Source organism: Pseudophryne corroboree, chromosome 5 (genome assembly GCF_028390025.1).
Source record: "Pseudophryne corroboree isolate aPseCor3 chromosome 5, aPseCor3.hap2, whole genome shotgun sequence".
Lineage (NCBI taxonomy): Eukaryota > Metazoa > Chordata > Amphibia > Anura > Myobatrachidae > Pseudophryne > Pseudophryne corroboree.
Window position 1 is genome coordinate 283,174,848 of NC_086448.1, and position 19,523 is coordinate 283,194,370.

Here is a 19,523-nt window from a genome sequence, read left to right on the forward strand (position 1 = left end):
TTACTGGAAATTCCCAGTGTTTCACAATAATATCAAGAACAGTGCAATTAATGTACTCACTTTTCTAGAGCTTCGTCATAGTCACTCACAACCTTTTTAACTGCATCATCATCTCGGTTAAGTCTAGCTTCCTGTACCTTTAAAGACATACATTAATATAATTATTAACTTTTGTATTTAAAAATAAGAATTTACTCACCGGTAATTCTATTTCTCGTAGTCCGTAGTGGATGCTGGGAACTCCGTAAGGACCATGGGGAATAGACGGGCTCCGCAGGAGACTGGTCACTCTAAAAGAAAGATTAGGTACTATCTGGTGTGCACTGGCTCCTCCCTCTATGCCCCTCCTCCAGACCTCAGTTAGGGAAACTGTGCCCGGAAGAGCTGACACAACAAGGAAAGGATTTGGAATCCAGGGTAAGACTCATACCAGCCACACCAATCACACTGTACAACTTGTGATAACCATACCCAGTTAATAGTATGAACAACAACTGAGCCTCATTTAACGGATGGCTCATAACAATAACCCTTTAGTTAAGCAATAACTATATACATGTATTGCAGAGAGTCCGCACTTGGGACGGGCGCCCAGCAACCACTACGGACAACGAGAAATAGAATTACCGGTGAGTAAATTCTTATTTTCTCTGACGTCCTAGTGGATGCTGTGAACTCCGTAAGGACCATGGGGATTATACCAAAGCTCCCAAACGGGCAGGAGAGTGCGGAAGACTCTGCAGCACCGCATGAGCAAACTCAAGGTCCTCCTCAGCCAGGGTATCAAACTTGTAGAACTTAGCAAACTTGTTTGACCCCGACCAAGTAGCCGCTCGGCAAAGCTGTAAAGCCGAGACCCCTCGGGCAGCCGCCCAAGAAGAGCCCACCTTCCTTGTGGAATGGGCTTTCACCATTTTGTATGCGGCAATCCAGCCGCAGAGTGAACCAGCTGAATCGTGCTATAGATCCAGCGAGCAATAGTCTGCTTCGAAGCAGGAGCGCCAACCTTGTTGGCTGCATACAGAATAAACAGCGAGTCAGACTTTCTGACTCCCGCCGTTCCGGAAACATAAATTTTCAAAGCCCGGACTACGTCCAGCAACTTGGAATCCTCCAAGTCCCTAGTAGCCGCAGGCACCACAATAGGCTGGTTCAAATGAAACGATGATACCACCCTAGGGAGAAATTGGGGACGAGTCCTCAATTCTGCCCTGTCCATATGGAAGATCAGATAAGGGCTTTTACATGACAAAACCGCCAATTCTGACACACGCCTAGCCGAAGCTAAGGCCAATAGCATGACCACTTTCCACGTGAGATATTTTAGCTCCACGGTCTTAAGTGGCTCAAACCAGTGGGATTTCAGGAAATCCAACACAACGTTAAGATCCCAAGGTGCCACCGGTGGCCCAAAAGGAGGCTGAATATGCAGCACCCCCGGAACAACGTCTGAACTTCAGGCAGTGAAGCCAGTTCTTTTTGAGAGAAAATGGATAGGGCCGAAATCTTGACCTTTATGGATCCTAATTTTAGGCCCATAGTCACTCCTGACTGTAGGAAGTGCAGGAATCGACCCCGCTGGAATTCCTCTGTAGGGCCTTCCCGGCCTCACACCAAGCAACCTATTCTCGCTATATACAGTGAAAAAGTCTTGCTGTCACGTCTTTCCTAGCCTTTATCAGCGTAGGAATAACTGCATCCGGAATGCCCTTTACCGCTATGATCCGGCGTTCAACTGCCATGCCGTCAAATGCAGCCGCGGTAAGTCTTGGAACAGACAGGGCCCCTGTTGCAACATGTCCTGTCTGAGAGGCAGAAGCCCTGAGTCCTCTGAGAGCATTTCTTGCAGCTCCGGGTACCGAGTCCTTCTTGGCCAATTCGGAGCAAAGAATATTGTTCTCACTCCTCCTTTTATTACAATTTTCAGCCCTTGGGTATGAGAGGAAGAGGAGGGAATACATAGGCCGACTGGAACACCCACGGTGTTACTAGTGCGACCACAGCTATCACCTGAGGGTCCCTTGACCCGGCGTAAAACCTTTTTTAGCTTTTTATTGAGGTGGGACGCCATCTAGTCCACCTGAGGCAGTTCCCATCAATTTGCAAACTGCGTGAAGACTTACTGATGAAGTCCCCACTTTCCCGGGTGGAGGTCGTGCCTGCTGAGGAAGTCTGCTTCCCAGTTGTCCACTCCCGGAATGAACACTGCTGACAGTGCGCTTACTTGATTCTCTGCCCAGCGAAGAATTCTGGTGGCTTCTACCCTCGCCACCCTGCTCCTTGTGCTGCCTTGGCGGTTTACATGAACCCCGCTTGACTTAGGGCGTTGTATATGGCCCTTAGTTCCAGGATATTGATGTGGAGGCAAGTCTGTTGACTTGACCACAGACCTTGGAAATTTCTTCCCTGTGTAACTGCCCCCCACCCTCGGAGGCTTGCATCCGTGGTCACCAGGATCCAGTCCTGAATGCCGAATCTGCGGCCCTCGAGAAGGTGAGCACTCTGCAGCCACCACAGGAGAGACACCCTGACCCTGGGGGATAGGGTGATTAACCGATGCATCTGAAGAGGTGATCCGGACCACTTGTCCAGTAAGTCCCATTGGAAGGTCCTCGCATGGAACATGCCTAAGGGGATGGCCTCGTATGATGCCACCATCCTTCCCAGGACTCGAGTGCAGTGATGCACTGACACCTGTTTTGGTTTTAATAGATTCCTGACCAGTGTCATGAGCTCCTGAGCTCTCTCTATCGGGAGATAAACCCTTTTCTGGTCTGTGTCTAGGATCGTGCCTAGGAGAGGCAGATGAGCTGTAGGAACCAACTGCGACTTTGGAATATATAGAATCCAGACGTGTTGCCGTTACACTTCCAAAGAAAGTGATACGCTGTTCAGCAACTGCTCTCTTGATCTCGCTTGTATGAGGAGATCGTCCAAGTACGTGATAATAGTGACACTTTGCTTCCGCAGGAGCACTATCATATCCGCCATTACCGTGGTTATGACAATCCCGTACCGCAATTCTGAGGTACGCCTAATGAGGTGGATAAATGGGGACATGAAGGTATGCATCCCTTATGACCCGATTCACGATAAAGTCTCCCTCTTTTTAGGCTTGCCTTGTCCGCTCTTAGCGATTCCATCTTGAACTTGAACCTTCCCAGGTATATGTTCAGGGATTTTTAATTCAATATGGGTCTGACCGAACCGTCTGGTTTCGGGATTACAACATGGTCGAATAATAACACCCTCTTGTTGAAGGAGGGGACCCTTGACCACCACCTGTTAAAGATATAATTTGTGAATTGCAGTTAACACTGGCTCCCTCTCTTGGGGGGAAGCCCGCAGGGCCGTCGGTGAGGGGGCATCTTCTCACAGTCCAGCTTGTATCCCTGAGACACAATATCTATTGCCCAGGGACCTAACAGGGAGTGAACCCACTTGTGGCTGAACTTACGAAGGCGTGTTCCCACCGGGCCTAGCTCTGCCTGTGGAGCCCCAGCGGCATAGGTGGATTTTTGTAGGGGCCGGGGAGGACTTCTGTTCCTGGGAACTAGCTGTGTTGATCCCGGCTCTGACAAGAAAGGACGCACCTCAGACTTTCTTGTTTCTTTATTCGAAAGGCTGCATTTAATAATGTCGTGCTTTCTTAGGCTGTGCAGGAATATAAGGCAAACTAGCAGAATTACCAGCTATAGCTGTGGAGACCAGGCCCGAGAACCCTTCTCCACACAATCCTCAGCCTTCCATATGCCTCTTAAGTCGGCATCATCTGTCCAATGCATATTCTACAGGACACGTCAAGCAGAGATCGACATAGCTTTGACTCAGTATACTCATGTCTCTTTGGGCATGCTTTATAACTATATATCTATCACTTAAGACAGCATCTTTAAAATATATTTACTAGGGTCTCAATCTCTGCTGATAAGGTACCTGTCCACGCTGCCACAGCGCTATAAACCCATGCCGACACAATCGCCGGTCTGGGTAGTATACTAGAATGTGCACGCTATCTGCAGGATCCCTGAGAATAGCAAGTGCTACCGTCTGTGCAAACAGGACACCCTAGGGGAAGATTCTCAACACATCCTGGCCCTAGTGGGGAAAGGATACAGCCTGAGAATTCTCTTGTGGGAAGCTGCCGTCTCTTGTCTGGAGATTCCCGCTCTTTTTCCTCATGAGAGGAGGGAAATTTACCTCAGCATTCTTCCCCTTAAACATGTGTACTCTCGTGTCAGGGACAGATGAGTCATCAGTGATATGCAAATCATCTTTTATTTCAATAATCATATATTGAATACCTTCTAGCCATCTTGGCTGTAACTTTGCATTATCGTAGTCGACAGTGGAGTTAAACTCCGTGTCGATACCAGTGTTTGTTATTTTGGATAGTGAGTATTGTGAGACTCTGAAGGTCTCTGTGACATACGGACAGACATGGGTAGATTTCCTGTCTGTTCCCTAACCATTTGTGCAATAAATTCACCTTAGCACTTACACGTATCCAAACAGGTGTCGGCGTTGTCGACGGAGACACCCTCTCACACACATATCCGCTCTATCACCTCCTTAGAGGAGCCTTTTACCTCAGACATGCCGACACACGCGTACCGACACACCACACACACACACACAGGGGATGCTCTATTTGAGGACAGTTCCCCCACAAGGCCCTTTGGAGAGACAGAGAGAGAGTATGCCAGCACACACCCCAGCGCTATATAACCAAGGGATTACACTACAACTCAGTGTTTACCCAGTAGCTGCTGTATATACAATTTTTGCGCCTAAATTTATGTGCCCCCCCCTCTCTTTTCACCCTTTGTGTACCAGGATACTGCAGGGGAGAGCCTGGGGAGCTTCCTTCCAGCGCAGCTGTGAAGATAAAATGGCGCTGGTGTGCTGAGGAAGAAGGCCCCGCCCCCTCAGCGGCGGGCTTCTGTCCTGTTTCGGACTAAAAATGGCGGGGGTTTTACACATATACAGTCACAGACTGTATTATGTGTATTTTTATGCCAAAGGTATTTTTATTGCTGCCCAGGGCGCCCCCCCCCCAGCGCCCTGCACCCTACAGTGACCGGAGTGTGTGGTGTGCTGTGGGAGCAATGGCGCACAGCTGCGGTGCTGTGCGCTACCTTAATGAAGACAGGAGTCTTCTGCCGCCGATTTCATCGCTTGTCTTCTGGCTCTGCAAGGGGGGCGGCGGCGCGGCTCCGGACGATCGAGGTCAGGCCCTGTGTTCGAACCCTCTGGAGCTAATGGTGTCCAGTAGCCTAAGAAGCACAAGCTAGCTGCAAACAGGTAGGTTTGCTTCTCTCCCCTCAGTCCCACGTAGCAGTGAGTCTGTTGCCAGCAGATCTTACTGAAAATAAAAAACCTAACAAATACTTTCTTTCTAGCAAGCTCAGGAGAGCCCACTAGGAGCACCCAGCTCTGGCCGGGCACAGATTCTAACTGAGGTCTGGAGGAGGGGCATAGAGGGAGGAGCCAGTGCACACCATATAGTACCTAATCTTTCTTTTAGAGTGCCCAGTCTCCTGCGGAGCCCGTCTATTCCCCATGGTCCTTACGGAGTTCCCAGCATCCACTAGGACGTCAGAGAAATAACACGTAATCGATCAGTGCTAGTTATGTACTTAATTACAGACTCTATAGCAGAGATTCAATCGTTTTTTTGATGCTCTAAGTACAGCAATGGGCACATTGACGGAGCCATTCAGCTGTAGTTCAGATGCGACTGATTTAGACACGTCTAAATTACTGTTTAGGCACCCAAACCATGGACTCCTCAACAATTTCTGCTCAACACCTCAGTAGGGTGCATGCAAAAATATGAGTGCCCGTGGTAATTGAGCCTGTCAGCATAAACAATTGAATAGCTCCTGTAAGTTTAGACAGGGCCTTGGGGGTGCCCACGAACAACTGAATCTTCCCCTAGATGTGATATTAAAAAAATATTATTTATTGAACACACAACATTTTGACTGTACCAACATATATCAAATATAATAATAAAAAAGAACATGATATTTTTAAAAAAATACACCCTATAAAGAACAGATTTTTGATGAATTATGGCAGATTTGTTCATGCAATAAACATTCAGTAGTTCTAGATACAAGCAATACGTAAAGCTCCTTGAATAAAAGTAATCACTAATCTGACTATCCAGTACAGTATGCAATGTGAAAAATATACAGTTGTGTCTTTTTGTCTATACACTACCTATAAAGAAAGTGGTATTAGATGCAAAACAAGCATTAATACAGTCATGCTATTATTCCAAGAAAATGTATAATTTGGAGGAAGTAAGTTGATGAAAACATCATTTACCACAACATGTTGACTAGGAACTGCTGTAGAGATCACTATCAATATGTATTGTACAGTGCTGTACAGACATATGTTAATTTCATAAGTATTGTATCTACCAACAATGTAGAAACTAAAGATTTATATATTTTTGGTTCCTTACATGTTGCTGCCTCCCAATCATGCTGTCTGAGTAAGCTGCCTCAGTGTAGCTTACTATGCGCTGAACCTAGTAATACATTCCACACTTAACATACATTTACTGTACTATATGCATCTGAATGCTATGAATTACAGTGTATACCTGTTTTGTCAATTTTCTCAGTTGTTCTGTGAGCATCCCAGCTAGCTCATCCAGCTTTAGGAAAGCCTACAAATCAAAACAATGGTTCACAACAAGCTACTCTAATATTCTAAATAAATTACATAGATATCATCAATAAACATTTCAATAGAAGCATACAAAAATCAATGTATGAACGATTTACTGAACTGCTCAATATTAATACATTTTAATTTTGCTTTTGACAGAGGCTAGCTTATTTATTGAGCACCAGGAGTACAATGCGTCATAAAATTAATCATGGGTGCTGTTTTAACCAAAATGAGACCAGAAAACTGTAGGTGATTGCTTTCTATTAATTTTCATTATGTAGTCAAAAAGATGGCCAAATCTTAAGCTTTGCTATCTATATCCACAAAGTAATTTAAAATAAGAATTTACTTACCGATAATTCTATTTCTCGGAGTCCGTAGTGGATGCTGGGGTTCCTGAAAGGACCATGGGGAATAGCGGCTCCGCAGGAGACAGGGCACAAAAAGTAAAGCTTTCCGATCAGGTGGTGTGCACTGGCTCCTCCCCCTATGACCCTCCTCCAGACTCCAGTTAGGTACTGTGCCCGGACGAGCGTACACAATAAGGGAGGAATTTTGAATCCCGGGTAAGACTCATACCAGCCACACCAATCACACTGTACAACCTGTGATCTGAACCCAGTTAACAGTATGATAACAGCGGAGCCTCTGAAAAGATGGCTCACAACAACAATAACCCGATTTAGTTAGCAATAACTATGTACAAGTATTGCAGATAATCCGCACTTGGGATGGGCGCCCAGCATCCACTACGGACTCCGAGAAATAGAATTATCGGTAAGTAAATTCTTATTTTCTCTATCGTCCTTGTGGATGCTGGGGTTCCTGAAAGGACCATGGGGATTATACCAAAGCTCCCAAACGGGCGGGAGAGTGCGGATGACTCTGCAGCACCGAATGAGAGAACTCCAGGTCCTCTTTTGCCAGGGTATCAAATTTGTAGAATTTTACAAACGTGTTCTCCCCCGACCACGTAGCTGCTCGGCAAAGTTGTAATGCCGAGACCCCTCGGGCAGCCGCCCAAGATGAGCCCACCTTCCTTGTGGAATGGGCCTTAACAGATTTAGACTGTGGCAGGCCTGCCACAGAATGTGCAAGTTGAATTGTGCTACCAATCCCACGAGCAATCGACTGCTTAGAAGCAGAAGCACCCAGCATTGTTGGGTGCATACAGGATAAACAGCAAGTCAGATTTCCTGACTCCAGCCAACCTGGAAACTATATTTTCAGGGCCCTGATAACATCCAGCAACTTGGAGTCCTCCAAGTCCCTAGTAGCCGCAGGTACCACAATAAGCTGGTTCAGGTGAAACGCTGACACCACCTTAAGGAGAAACTGGGGACGAGTCCGCAGCTTTGCTCTGTCCGAATGGACAATCAGATATGGCTTTGAGATAAAGCCGCCAATTCTGACACTCGCCTGGCCGAGGCCAGGACCAACAGCATGGTCATTTTCCATGTGAGATATATCAAATCCACAGATTTGAGTTGTTTAAACCAATGTGATTTTTTAGGAATCCCAAAACTACGTTGAGATCGCCCAGTGCCACTGGAGACATCAAAGGGGCTGTATATGCAGTACTCCCTTAACAACTTCTGGACTTCAGGAACTGAAGCCAATTTCTTTCTGGAAGAAAATCAACAGGCCGAAATTTGAACCTTAATGGACCCAATTTGAGACCCATAGACACTCCTGTTTGCAGGAAATGTAGAAATTAACCTAGTTGAAATTCTTCCGTGGAGCCTTCCTGGACTCACACCCTGGCACATATTTTCACCTAAGTGGTGATAATGTTGTGCGGTCACCTCCTTCCTGGCTCTGACCAGGGTAGGGATGACCTCTTCCGGAATGCCTCTTTCCCTTAGGATCCGGCGTTCACCCGCCTTGGCGTCAACGCAGCTGCGGTAAGTCCCGGAACAGACACGGTTCTTGCCGAATCAAGACCCTTCTTAGTATCTCTTGAAGTTCCGGGAACCAAGTCCTTCTTGGCCAAACCGGAGCCACGAGTATAGTTCTTACTCCTCTCCTTCCTATCATTTTCAATACATTGGGTATGAAAAGCAGATGATGGAACACATACACCGACTGGTACACCGACGGTGTTACCAGAGCGTCCCAGCTATTGCCTGAGTGTCTCTTGACCTGGCGCTTCAGGTGGGACGCCATCATAACCACCTTTGGTCTTTCCCAACGGTTTACAATCATGTGGAAACTTCCAGATTAAGTTTCCACTTTTCCGGGTGGAATTCATTTATGCTGAGGAAATCTTCCCAGTTGCCCACTCCCGGAATGAACACTGCTGACAGTGTTATCACATGATTTTCCGCCCAGCGAAGAATCCTTGCTGTCATTGCCCTCCTGCTTCTTGTGTCGCCCCGTCTGATAACGTGGGCGACCGCCATGATGATGTCCTACTGGATCAGCACCGGTTGACTTTGAAGCAGGAGTCTTCCTAGGCTCAGAGCATTGTAAATTGCCCTTAGCTCCAGTATATTCATGTGGAGAGAAGTCTCCAGACTTGACCACACTTCCTTGGAAATTTTTTCCCTGTGTGACTACTCCCCAGCCTCTCAGGCTGGTATCCGTGGTCCCCAGAACACAGTCCTGAATGCTGAGTGTGCTGCCCTCTAAAAGATGAGCACTCTGCAGCCCCCACAGAAGAGACACCCTTGTCCTTGGAGACAGGATTATCCGCTGATGCATCTGAAAATGCGATCCGGACCATTCGTCCAGCAAATCCCCTGAGATCTGCCGAACGGAATCGCTTCGTAAGAAGCCACCATTTTTCCCAGGACTCCTGTGCATTGATGCACTGATACTTGGCCTGGTTTTAGGAGGTTTCTGACTAGGTCGAATAACTCCTTGGCTTTTTCCTCCCGGAGGAACACCTTTTTCTGGACTATGCCCAGAATCATTCCTAGGAACAGCAGACGTATCGTCGGAAAACAGCTGCGATTCTTGGAATATTTAGAATCCAGTCGTGCTGTCGTAGAACTACTTTAGATAGTGCTCTTCCGACCTCCAACTGTTCTCTGGAACTTGCCCTTTTCAGGATATCGTCCAAGTAAGGGATAATTTAGATGCCTTTTTTCTTTGAAGAAACATCTTTTCGGCCATTACCTTGGTAAAAGGCCCGGGGTGCCGTGGATAATTCAAACGGCATCGTCTGAAACTGATATTGACAGTTCTGTACCACGAACCAGAGGTACCCTTGTTGAGAAGGGCAAATTTGGACATGGAGGTAATCCTTGATGTCCAGGGACACCATATAGTCCCCTTTTTTCCGGTTCGCTATCACTGCTCTGAGTGACTCCATCTCGATTTGAACCTTTTATGTAAGTGTTCAAAGATTTCAGTTTAGACTATGTCTCACCAAGCCGTCTGGCGTCAGTACCACAATATAGTGTGGAAAAATAATACCCTTTTTCTTGTTGTAGGAGGGGTACTTTGATTATCACCTGCTGGATATACAGCTTGTGAATTGTTTCCAATGCTGCCTCCCTGTCGGAGGGAGCCGTTGGTAAAGCAGACTTCAGAAACCTGCGAGGAGAAGATGTCTCGACTCTCCAATCTGTACCCCTGGGATAATACTTGTACTATCTAGGGGTCAACCTGCGAGTGATCCCACTGCGCGCTGAGACTCTTGAGACTACCCCCCCACCTTGAGTCCGCTTGCATGGCCCCAGCGTCATGCTGAGGACTTGGCAGACGCGGTGGAGGGCTTCTTTTCCTGGGAAGGGGCTGCCTGCTGCAGTCTACTTCCCTTACCTCTATGTCTGGGCAGATATGACTGGCCTTTTGCCTGCATGCCCTCATGGGAAAGGAAGGATTGAGGCTGAAAAGACGGTGTCTTTTTCAGCTGAGATGTAACTTGGGGTAAAAAGGTTGGATTTCCCAGCTGTTGCCGTGGTCCCCAGGTCCGATGGACCGACCCCAACTAACTCCTTCCCTTTATACGGCAATACTTCCATGTGCCGTATGGGATCTGTATCACCTGACCACTGTCGTGTCCATGACATCTTCTGGGTGATATGGACAACGTACTTATCTTGATGCCAGAGAGCAAATATCCCTCTGTGCATCTCACGTACATATATATAGAATGCATCCTATTAAATGCTCTATATGAATAAAATATTTTCAGTCAGGGAATCCGACCAAGCCAACCCAGCACTGCATCTCCAGGCTGATGGCGATCGCTGGTCGCAGTATAACCACCGTATGTGTGTATATACTTTTTAGGATATCTTTCCAGCTTCCTATCAGCTGGCTCCTTGAGGGCGGCCGTATCTGGAGACGGTAACGCCACTTGATAAGCGTGTGAGCGCCTTATCACCCTAAGGGGTGTTTCCCAACGCGCCCTAATTTCTGGCGGGAAAGGGTATAACGCCAATATTTGCTATCGGGGTAACCCCACGCATCATCACACACTTCATTTTATTTTATCTGATTCAGGAAAAACTACAGGTAGTTTTTTCACTCCCACATAATACCCTTTTTTGTGGTACTTGTAGTATCAGAAATATGCAACACCTCCTTCATTGCCCTTAACGTGTGGCCCTAATGAGAAATACGTTTGTTTATTCACCGTCGACACTGGATTCAGTGTCCGTGTCTGTGTCGACCGACTGAGGTAAATGGGCGTTTTTAACGCCCCTGACGGTGTTTCTGAGACGCCTGGACCGGTACTAATAGTTTGTCGGCCGTCTCACGTCGTCAACCGACCTTGCAGCGTGTTGACATTCTCACGTAATTCCCTAAATAAGCCATCCATTCCGGTGTCGACTCCCTAGAGAGTGACATCACCATTACAGGCAATTTCTCCGCCTCCTCACCAACATCGTCCTCATACATGTCGACACACACGTACCGACATACAGCACACACACCGGGAATGCTCTGACAGAGGACAGGACCCACACTAGCCCTTTGGGGAGACAGAGGGAGAGTTTGCCAGCACATACCAAAACGCTATAATTATATAGGGACAACCTTATATAAGTGTTTTCCCTTATAGCATCTTTATATATATCTCAATATCGCCAAAATCAGTGCCCCCCCTCTCTGTTTTAACCCTGTTTCTGTAGTGCAGTGCAGGGGAGAGCCTGGGAGCCTTCTCTCCAGGCTTTCTGTGAGAGAAAATGGCGCTGTGTGCTGAGGAGATAGGCCCCGCCCCTTTTTCGGCGGGCTCGTCTCCCGCTATTTAGTGAATCTTGGCAGGGGTTAAATATCTCCATATAGCCTCTGGGGGCTATATGTGAGGTATTTTTCGCCAAAAAAGGTTTTCATTTGCCTCCCAGGGCGCCCCCCTCCCAGCGCCCTGCACCCTCAGTGACTGCCGTGTGAAGTGTGCTGAGAGGAAAATGGCGCACAGCTGCAGTGCTGTGCGCTACCTTTAGAAGACTGCAGGAGTCTTCAGCCGCCGATTCTGGACCTCTTCTTACTTCAGCATCTGCAAGGGGGCCGGCGGCGCGGCTCCGGTGACCATCCAGGCTGTACCTGTGATCGTCCCTCTGGAGCTGATGTCCAGTAGCCAAGAAGCCAATCCATCCTGCACGCAGGTGAGTTCACTCCTTCTCCCCTAAGTCCCTCGTTGCAGTGATCCTGTTGCCAGCAGGACTCACTGTAAAATAAAAAACCTAAGCTAAACTTTCTCTAAGCAGCTCTTTAGGAGAGCCACCTAGATTGCACCCTTCTCGGCCGGGCACAAAAATCTAACTGGAGTCTGGAGGAGGGTCATAGGGGGAGGAGCCAGTGCACACCACCTGATCGGAAAGCTTTACTTTTTGTGCCCTGTCTCCTGCGGAGCCGCTATTCCCCATGGTCCTTTCAGGAACCCCAGCATCCACAAGGACGATAGAGAAATCATGTTTCATTGGTATAATATATACGATTTACAAATGTAACTGCATTGCACTAAGACGAACAATGTTCCTGATTTGAGGAAAAAAAGTCCTGTTTCTACTAAGCCCTAAGATGCACTCTACTGTACAGCCACCAACCACTTCTTTATTGTAATTTCTATTATAGCAGTGGCAGCCCACTGGACACATGCATTAAGCTGGAAACCAGCTGCTGTTTTATTTTCTACATTTATGGGGTGCAAACTGAGATGTAATGGAAAGTCTAAATGCTGATAAACAGGATAAGGCCTATCAAGTTTCAAAAGTCTGAGATACTTGGTCTAGGCCAGATGCGCTTAAAATGCACCTCCAGCTGCTAGTGGAACTGCACATCCCAGAATGTCTTGCCACTGTTTTAGCATGCCCTAATAGCAAATCTGTGGTAGAAAACGCTGAGATGGGTAGTTCCACAACAGCTTGAGGTCTGCATGTTAAATACCCCTGGTTTTTCAGATTAACGATCCATGCTGAATTAAGGCCTAAATTCCCTATGCTTAACTAGTTGAAGTGCTCTCTATTGTGCGCATGGTTTAAAGAATGAGTGACTCTTGTACCTTGTGCTAATATAAACATTATATGACTTACCTCATCGGGTGCTGTTTGACAAGTTAACATTGCATCCAGGAAATCAAATAAATACTGGGGGGGAAAAACCACAAGAAATATTTATAAATCACTTTCTGTAATTTATCTAAGAACTCGATTAAAGTGGAGTACGTAGATGGCATTTCATTTTACATGTTCTACGCAAGCAACTTGACAGCTCCCATTTCTGTCACTACAGCCAAATAAAGAAGGTTATATCTGTAGAATGTCCATAAGCATTACTGGACACGAAATTAAACAAATGAAAACACTTTAAACAATTTAGTCCTGTCATACAGTCTCAGACATGCACACAGATATACAGTCAAAATTAGAAAAAAACTGTAGGTGCTACTTATTACACAAATATACAAGTGTGACTTTCAAATTACGAGAGTCTTATCTTTATGAGACTGAGTAATGGACCATTGCTTTAACATGTAAGTGTGCGTCTGTATACTGTATTTTTATTTATTGATTTATTTTTTTGGTCCTGACAAAGAATTAATATTTTCTACACATTTCAGCTCTCCACCCCCGGTGAAAGCTAGCTGCTGGCAGCCGATTGCGCTTGAACGGAGCTACATTTGAATAGCTCTGTTGGGTGCCATCTAGTGGCTGCCAGACAGATATACATTTGAATCTTGCCCATATTGTTTTATATTGATTTTTTTTTTTTTGGCCAGGCCTCCCTTATTTGGGCCACTTCCCCTCAGTACCTGGGACCCTGTGGATGTCTCAATGGCCCTCGTTCTGGAAGCAGGTTTTTCATGTTATCTGTAAGTAATGTACTTACCCTTCAATATCAAATTCCCTCGATATGCCAAGAACACCCACAAGAGAGCTCGCCCAGTTTGTAAATTGCTTAACTATATATAGCTGAGACGAGACATCCATGTGATCATTAGACACATAGGGAAAGCAGTGTTCTATGGAGCCCCATGCATCACCGTAAAACCCTGATGATAACATTATAAAGTCTAGCCCTATAAAATAAAGCTGTGGACTATAGTTTTATTTTCTATAAATTATATTATTAATTCTATTGTTGTCTTTTTATTATCTTATGCCAAGTACATTCATTGTTTTTATATATAGTGTCACCTAAACATTTTCTCTAATAGAAATTATATGGGTCATTCCATGAAATATAGGACACAATACATGAAAATTCAATTTTACTGTAAATAACAATTTAGTATATTTATGCTGCTAAAAGATCAAAGTGACTTCAAATGATGCCCGAATCGGCTATGCCCGATTCTCACTATGCGATAGGGGCTAGGTCGGCATCGCAAGCACATAATGACTGTGCTTGCGATACTGACTATGTGCGATTTTGGCTGTCAATTTTGACTATCTCTTCTATAGAGATAGTCAAAATTGACTTGCCTGCACAGTCTATCTAGGCTTGCGATGCCGACCACGCAGGACCGCGCATCGGTATCGAATCGGGATGGCAAAGTGACTTTCACCTTGCGATCTGCACTAACTTTTCCTACGATTTTGACAATATAGTCAAAATCATAAGAAAATATCTCACCGTGTGTACACACCATTACCCAGGTGACAGCAAGGATAATCAGAGATGGTGAATACTTAGTGAGGACGGTGCAGCAAGCTGGCAGCAACTGGAAATGGCCATCATGACCAAATTAAATTTCTCTAACGTCCTAAGTGGATGCTGGGGACTCCGTCAGGACCATGGGGAATAGCGGCTCCGCAGGAGACAGGGCACAAAAATAAAGCTTTAGGATTAGGTGGTGTGTACTGGCTCCTCCCCCTATGACCCTCCTCCAAGCCTCAGTTAGGTTTTTGTGCCCGTCCGAGCAGGGTGCAATCTAGGTGGCTCTCCTAAAGAGCTGCTTAGAAAAAGTTTTAAGGTTTTTTATTTTCAGTGAGTCCTGCTGGCAACAGGCTCACTGCATCGAGGGACTTAGGGGAGAGAATTTCAACTCACTTGCGTGCAGGATGGATTGGATTCTTAGGATACTGGACACCATTAGCTCCAGAGGGAGTCGGAACACAGGTCTCACCCTGGGGTTCGTCCCGGAGCCGCGCCGCCGACCCCCCTTACAGATGCTGAAGATTGAAGGTCCGGAAACAGGCGGCAGAAGGCTCTTCAGTCTTCATGAAGGTAGCGCACAGCACTGCAGCTGTGCGCCATTGTTGTCACACACTTCACACCAAGCGGTCACGGAGGGTGCAGGGCGCTGCTGGGGGCGCCCTGGGCAGCAATATTTAATACCTTTATGGCAAAAGAATACATCACATATAGCCATTGAGGCTATATGTATGTATTTAACCCATGCCAGATATCTAAAACTCCGGGAGAAAAGCCCGCCGAAATAGGGGGCGGGGCTTATTCTCCTCAGCACACAGCGCCATTTTCCTGCTCAGCTCCGCTGTGAGGAAGGCTCCCAGGACTCTCCCCTGCACTGCACTACAGAAACAGGGTAAAACAGAGAGGGGGGGCATTTTTTGGCGATATTTTGATATATTTAAGCTGCTATAAGGAACAACACTTATATAAGGTTGTTCCCATATATATTATAGCGCTTGGGTGTGTGCTGGCAAACTCTCCCTCTGTCTCCCCAAAGGGCTAGTGGGGTCCTGTCTTCGATAAGAGCATTCCCTGTGTGTCTGCTGTGTGTCGGTACGTGTGTGTCGACATGTATGAGGACGATGTTGGTGTGGAGGCAGAGCAATTGCCGATAATGGTGATGTCACCCCCCAGGGAGTCGACACCGGAATGGATGGCTTTGTTTATGGAATTACGTGATAATGTCAGCACATTACAAAAATCAGTTGACGACATGAGACGGCCGGCAAACCAGTTAGTACCTGCCCAGGCGTCTCAGAAACCGTCAGGGGCTGTAAAGCGCCCTTTACCTCAGTCGGTCGACACAGACACAGACACTGAATCTAGTGTCGACGGTGATAAAACAAACGTATTTTCAAGTAGGGCCACACGTTATATGATCACGGCAATGAAGGAGGCTTTGCATATCTCTGATACTGCAAGTACCACAAAAAGGGGTATTATGTGGGGGGTGAAAAAACTACCTGTAGTTTTTCCTGAATCAGAGGAATTAAATGATGTATGTGATGAAGCGTGGGTTAACCCAGATAGAAAAGTGCTAATTTCAAAAAAGTTATTAGCATTATACCCTTTCCCGCCAGAGGTTAGGGCGCGCTGGGAAACACCCCCTAGGGTGGATAAGGCGCTCACACGCTTATCAAAACAAGTGGCGTTACCGTCTCCTGATACGGCCGCCCTCAGGGATCCAGCTGATAGGAGACTGGAAACTACCCTAAAAAGTATATACACACATACTGGTGTTATACTGCGACCAGCCATCGCCTCAGCCTGGATGTGCAGTGCTGGGGTCGTCTGGTTGGATTCCCTGACTGAAAATATTGATACCCTGGATAGGGACAGTATTTTATTGACTATAGAGCAATTAAAGGATGCTTTCCTTTATATGCGAGATGCTCAGAGAGATATTTGCACTCTGGCATCGAGAGTAAATGCGATGTCCATATCTGCCAGAAGGAGTTTATGGACGCGACAGTGGTCAGGTGATGCGGATTCCAAACGACATATGGAAGTATTGCCGTATAAAGGGGAGGAATTATTTGGCGTCGGTCTATCGGATCTGGTGGCCACGGCAACTGCCGGAAAATCCACCTTTTTACCTCAGACCCCCTCCCAACAGAAAAAGACACCGTCTTTTCAGCCGCAGTCCTTTCGGTCCTATAAGAACAAGCGGACAAAAGGACAGTCATATCTGCCTCGGGGCAGAGGAAGGGGTAAGAGAGGGCAGCAAGCAGCCCCTGCCCAGGAACAGAAGCCCTCTCAGGGTTCTGCAAAGCCCTCAGCATGACGCTGGGGCCTTACAAGCGGACTCAGGAGCGGTGGGGGGTCGACTCAAGAATTTCAGCGCACAGTGGGCTTGCTCACAGGTGGACCCCTGGATCCTGCAGGTAGTATCTCAGGGTTACAGGTTGGAATTCGAGAAGTCTCCCCCTCGCAGGTTCCTAAAGTCTGCTTTGCCAACGTCTCCCTCAGACAGGGCGACGGTATTGGAAGCCATTCACAAGCTGTTTTCTCAGCAGGTGATAGTCAAGGTACCCCTCCTACAACAGGGAAAGGGGTATTACTCCACGCTATTTGTGGTACCGAAGCCGGACGGCTCGGTAAGACCTATTCTAAATCTGAAATCTTTGAACCTGTACATACAAAAATTCAAGTTCAAGATGGAGTCACTCAGAGCAGTGATAGCGAATCTGGAAGAAGGGGACTTTATGGTGTCCCTGGACATAAAGGATGCTTACCTGCATGTCCCAATTTGCCCTTCACATCAAGGGTACCTCAGGTTCGTGGTGCAAAACTGTCATTATCAGTTTCAGACGCTGCCGTTTGGATTATCCACGGCACCTCGGGTCTTTACCAAGGTAATGGCCGAAATGATGATTCTTCTGCGAAGAAGAGGCGTATTAATTATCCCTTACTTGGACGATCTCCTGATAAGGGCAAGGTCCAGAGAACAGCTGGAGGACGGAGTAGCACTAACCGACTAGTGCTGCAACAACACGGGTGGATTCTGAATTTTCCAAAATCTCAGTTGACCCCGACGACACGTCTGCTGTTCCTGGGAATGATTCTGGACACGGTTCAGAAAAAGGTGTTTCTTCCGGAGGAGAAAGCCAGGGAGTTATCCGAACTTGTCAGGAACCTCCTAAAACCAGGGAAAGTGTCTGTGCATCAATGCACAAGAGTCCTGGGAAAGATGGTGGCTTCTTACGAAGCGATTCCATTCGGCAGATTCCACGCACGAACTTTTCAGTGGGATCTGCTGGACAAATGGTCCGGATCACATCTGCAGCTGCATCAGCGGATAACCTTATCGCCACGGACAAGGGTGTCTCTTCTGTGGTGGTTGCAGAGTGCTCATCTGTTAGAGGGCCGCAGATTCGGCATACAGGACTGGGTCCTGGTGACCACGGATGCCAGTCTGAGAGGCTGGGGAGCGGTCACACAGGGAAGAAACTTCCAGGGAGTATGGTCAAGCCTGGAGATGTCTCTTCACATAAATATACTGGAGCTAAGAGCGATTTACAATGCTCTAAGTCTGGCAAAACCCCTGCTTCAGGGTCAGCCGGTGTTGATCCAGTCGGACAACATCACGGCAGTCGCCCACGTAAACAGACAGGGCGGCACAAGAAGCAGGACAGCAATGGCAGAAGCTGCAAGGATTCTTCGCTGGGCGGAAGATCATGTGATAGCACTGTCAGCAGTGTTCATTCCGGGAGTGGACAACTGGGAAGCAGACTTCCTCAGCAGACACGATCTACACCCGGGAGAGTGGGGACTTCATCCAGAAGTCTTCCACATGATTGTGAACCGTTGGGAAAAACCAATGGTGGATATGATGGCGTCCCGCCTCAACAAAAAACTGGACAGGTATTGCGCCAGGTCAAGAGACCCTCAGGCAATAGCTGTGGACGCTCTGGTAACACCGTGGGTGTTCCAGTCAGTGTATGTGTTCCCTCCTCTGCCTCTCATACCAAAAGTACTGAGAATTATACGGCAAAAGGGAGTAAGAACGATACTAGTGGCTCCGGATTGGCCAAGAAGAACTTGGTACCCGGAACTTCAAGAGATGCTCACAGAGGATCCGTGGCCTCTACCTCTAAGACGGGACCTGCTTCAACAGGGACCGTGTCTATTCCAAGACTTACCGCGGCTGCGTTTGACGGCATGGCGGTTGAACGCCGAATTCTAAGGGAAAAAGGCATTCCGGAAGAGGTCATTCCTACACTGGTAAAAGCCAGGAAGGAGGTGACTGCACAACATTATCACCGCATTTGGAGAAAATATGTTGCGTGGTGTGAGGCCAGGAAGGCCCCCACGGAGGAATTTCAACTGGGTCGATTCCTACATTTCCTGCAAACAGGATTGTCTATGGGCCTCAAATTGGGGTCCATTAAGGTTCAAATTTCGGCCCTGTCGATTTTCTTCCAGAAAGAATTGGCTTCAGTTCCTGAAGTCCAGACTTTTGTAAAAGGAGTACTACATATACAGCCCCCGGTTGTGCCCCCAGTGGCACCGTGGGATCTTAATGTAGTCTTGGATTTTCTCAAATCCCATTGGTTTGAGCCGCTCAAATCGGTGGAGTTGAAGTATCTTACATGGAAAGTAACCATGCTACTGGCCCTGGCTTCAGCCAGGAGAGTATCAGAATTGGCGGCTTTATCATATAAGAGCCCATATCTGATTTTCCATACGGACAGGGCAGAACTGCGGACGCGTCCTCATTTTCTGCCTAAGGTGGTGTCAGC

General features: G+C 47.2%; 1 protein-coding gene across 4 annotated transcripts in view; it reads right to left on the reverse strand.

The window, feature by feature from the left end:
• The window catches only part of LOC134927634 (intraflagellar transport protein 70A), a 254,713-nt gene that overhangs the window by 114,213 nt on the left and 120,977 nt on the right, over window positions 1-19,523 (reverse strand). For all 4 annotated transcript variants that reach the window (XM_063922382.1, XM_063922384.1, XM_063922383.1 and 1 more), the window contains 3 exons: window positions 13,179-13,232; window positions 6,620-6,685; window positions 61-137 (listed from right to left, as the gene is read on the reverse strand). In XM_063922382.1, the coding sequence (XP_063778452.1) occupies window positions 61-137; window positions 6,620-6,685; window positions 13,179-13,232 (197 nt within the window). The remainder of the gene's footprint in view (window positions 1-60; window positions 138-6,619; window positions 6,686-13,178; window positions 13,233-19,523) is intronic.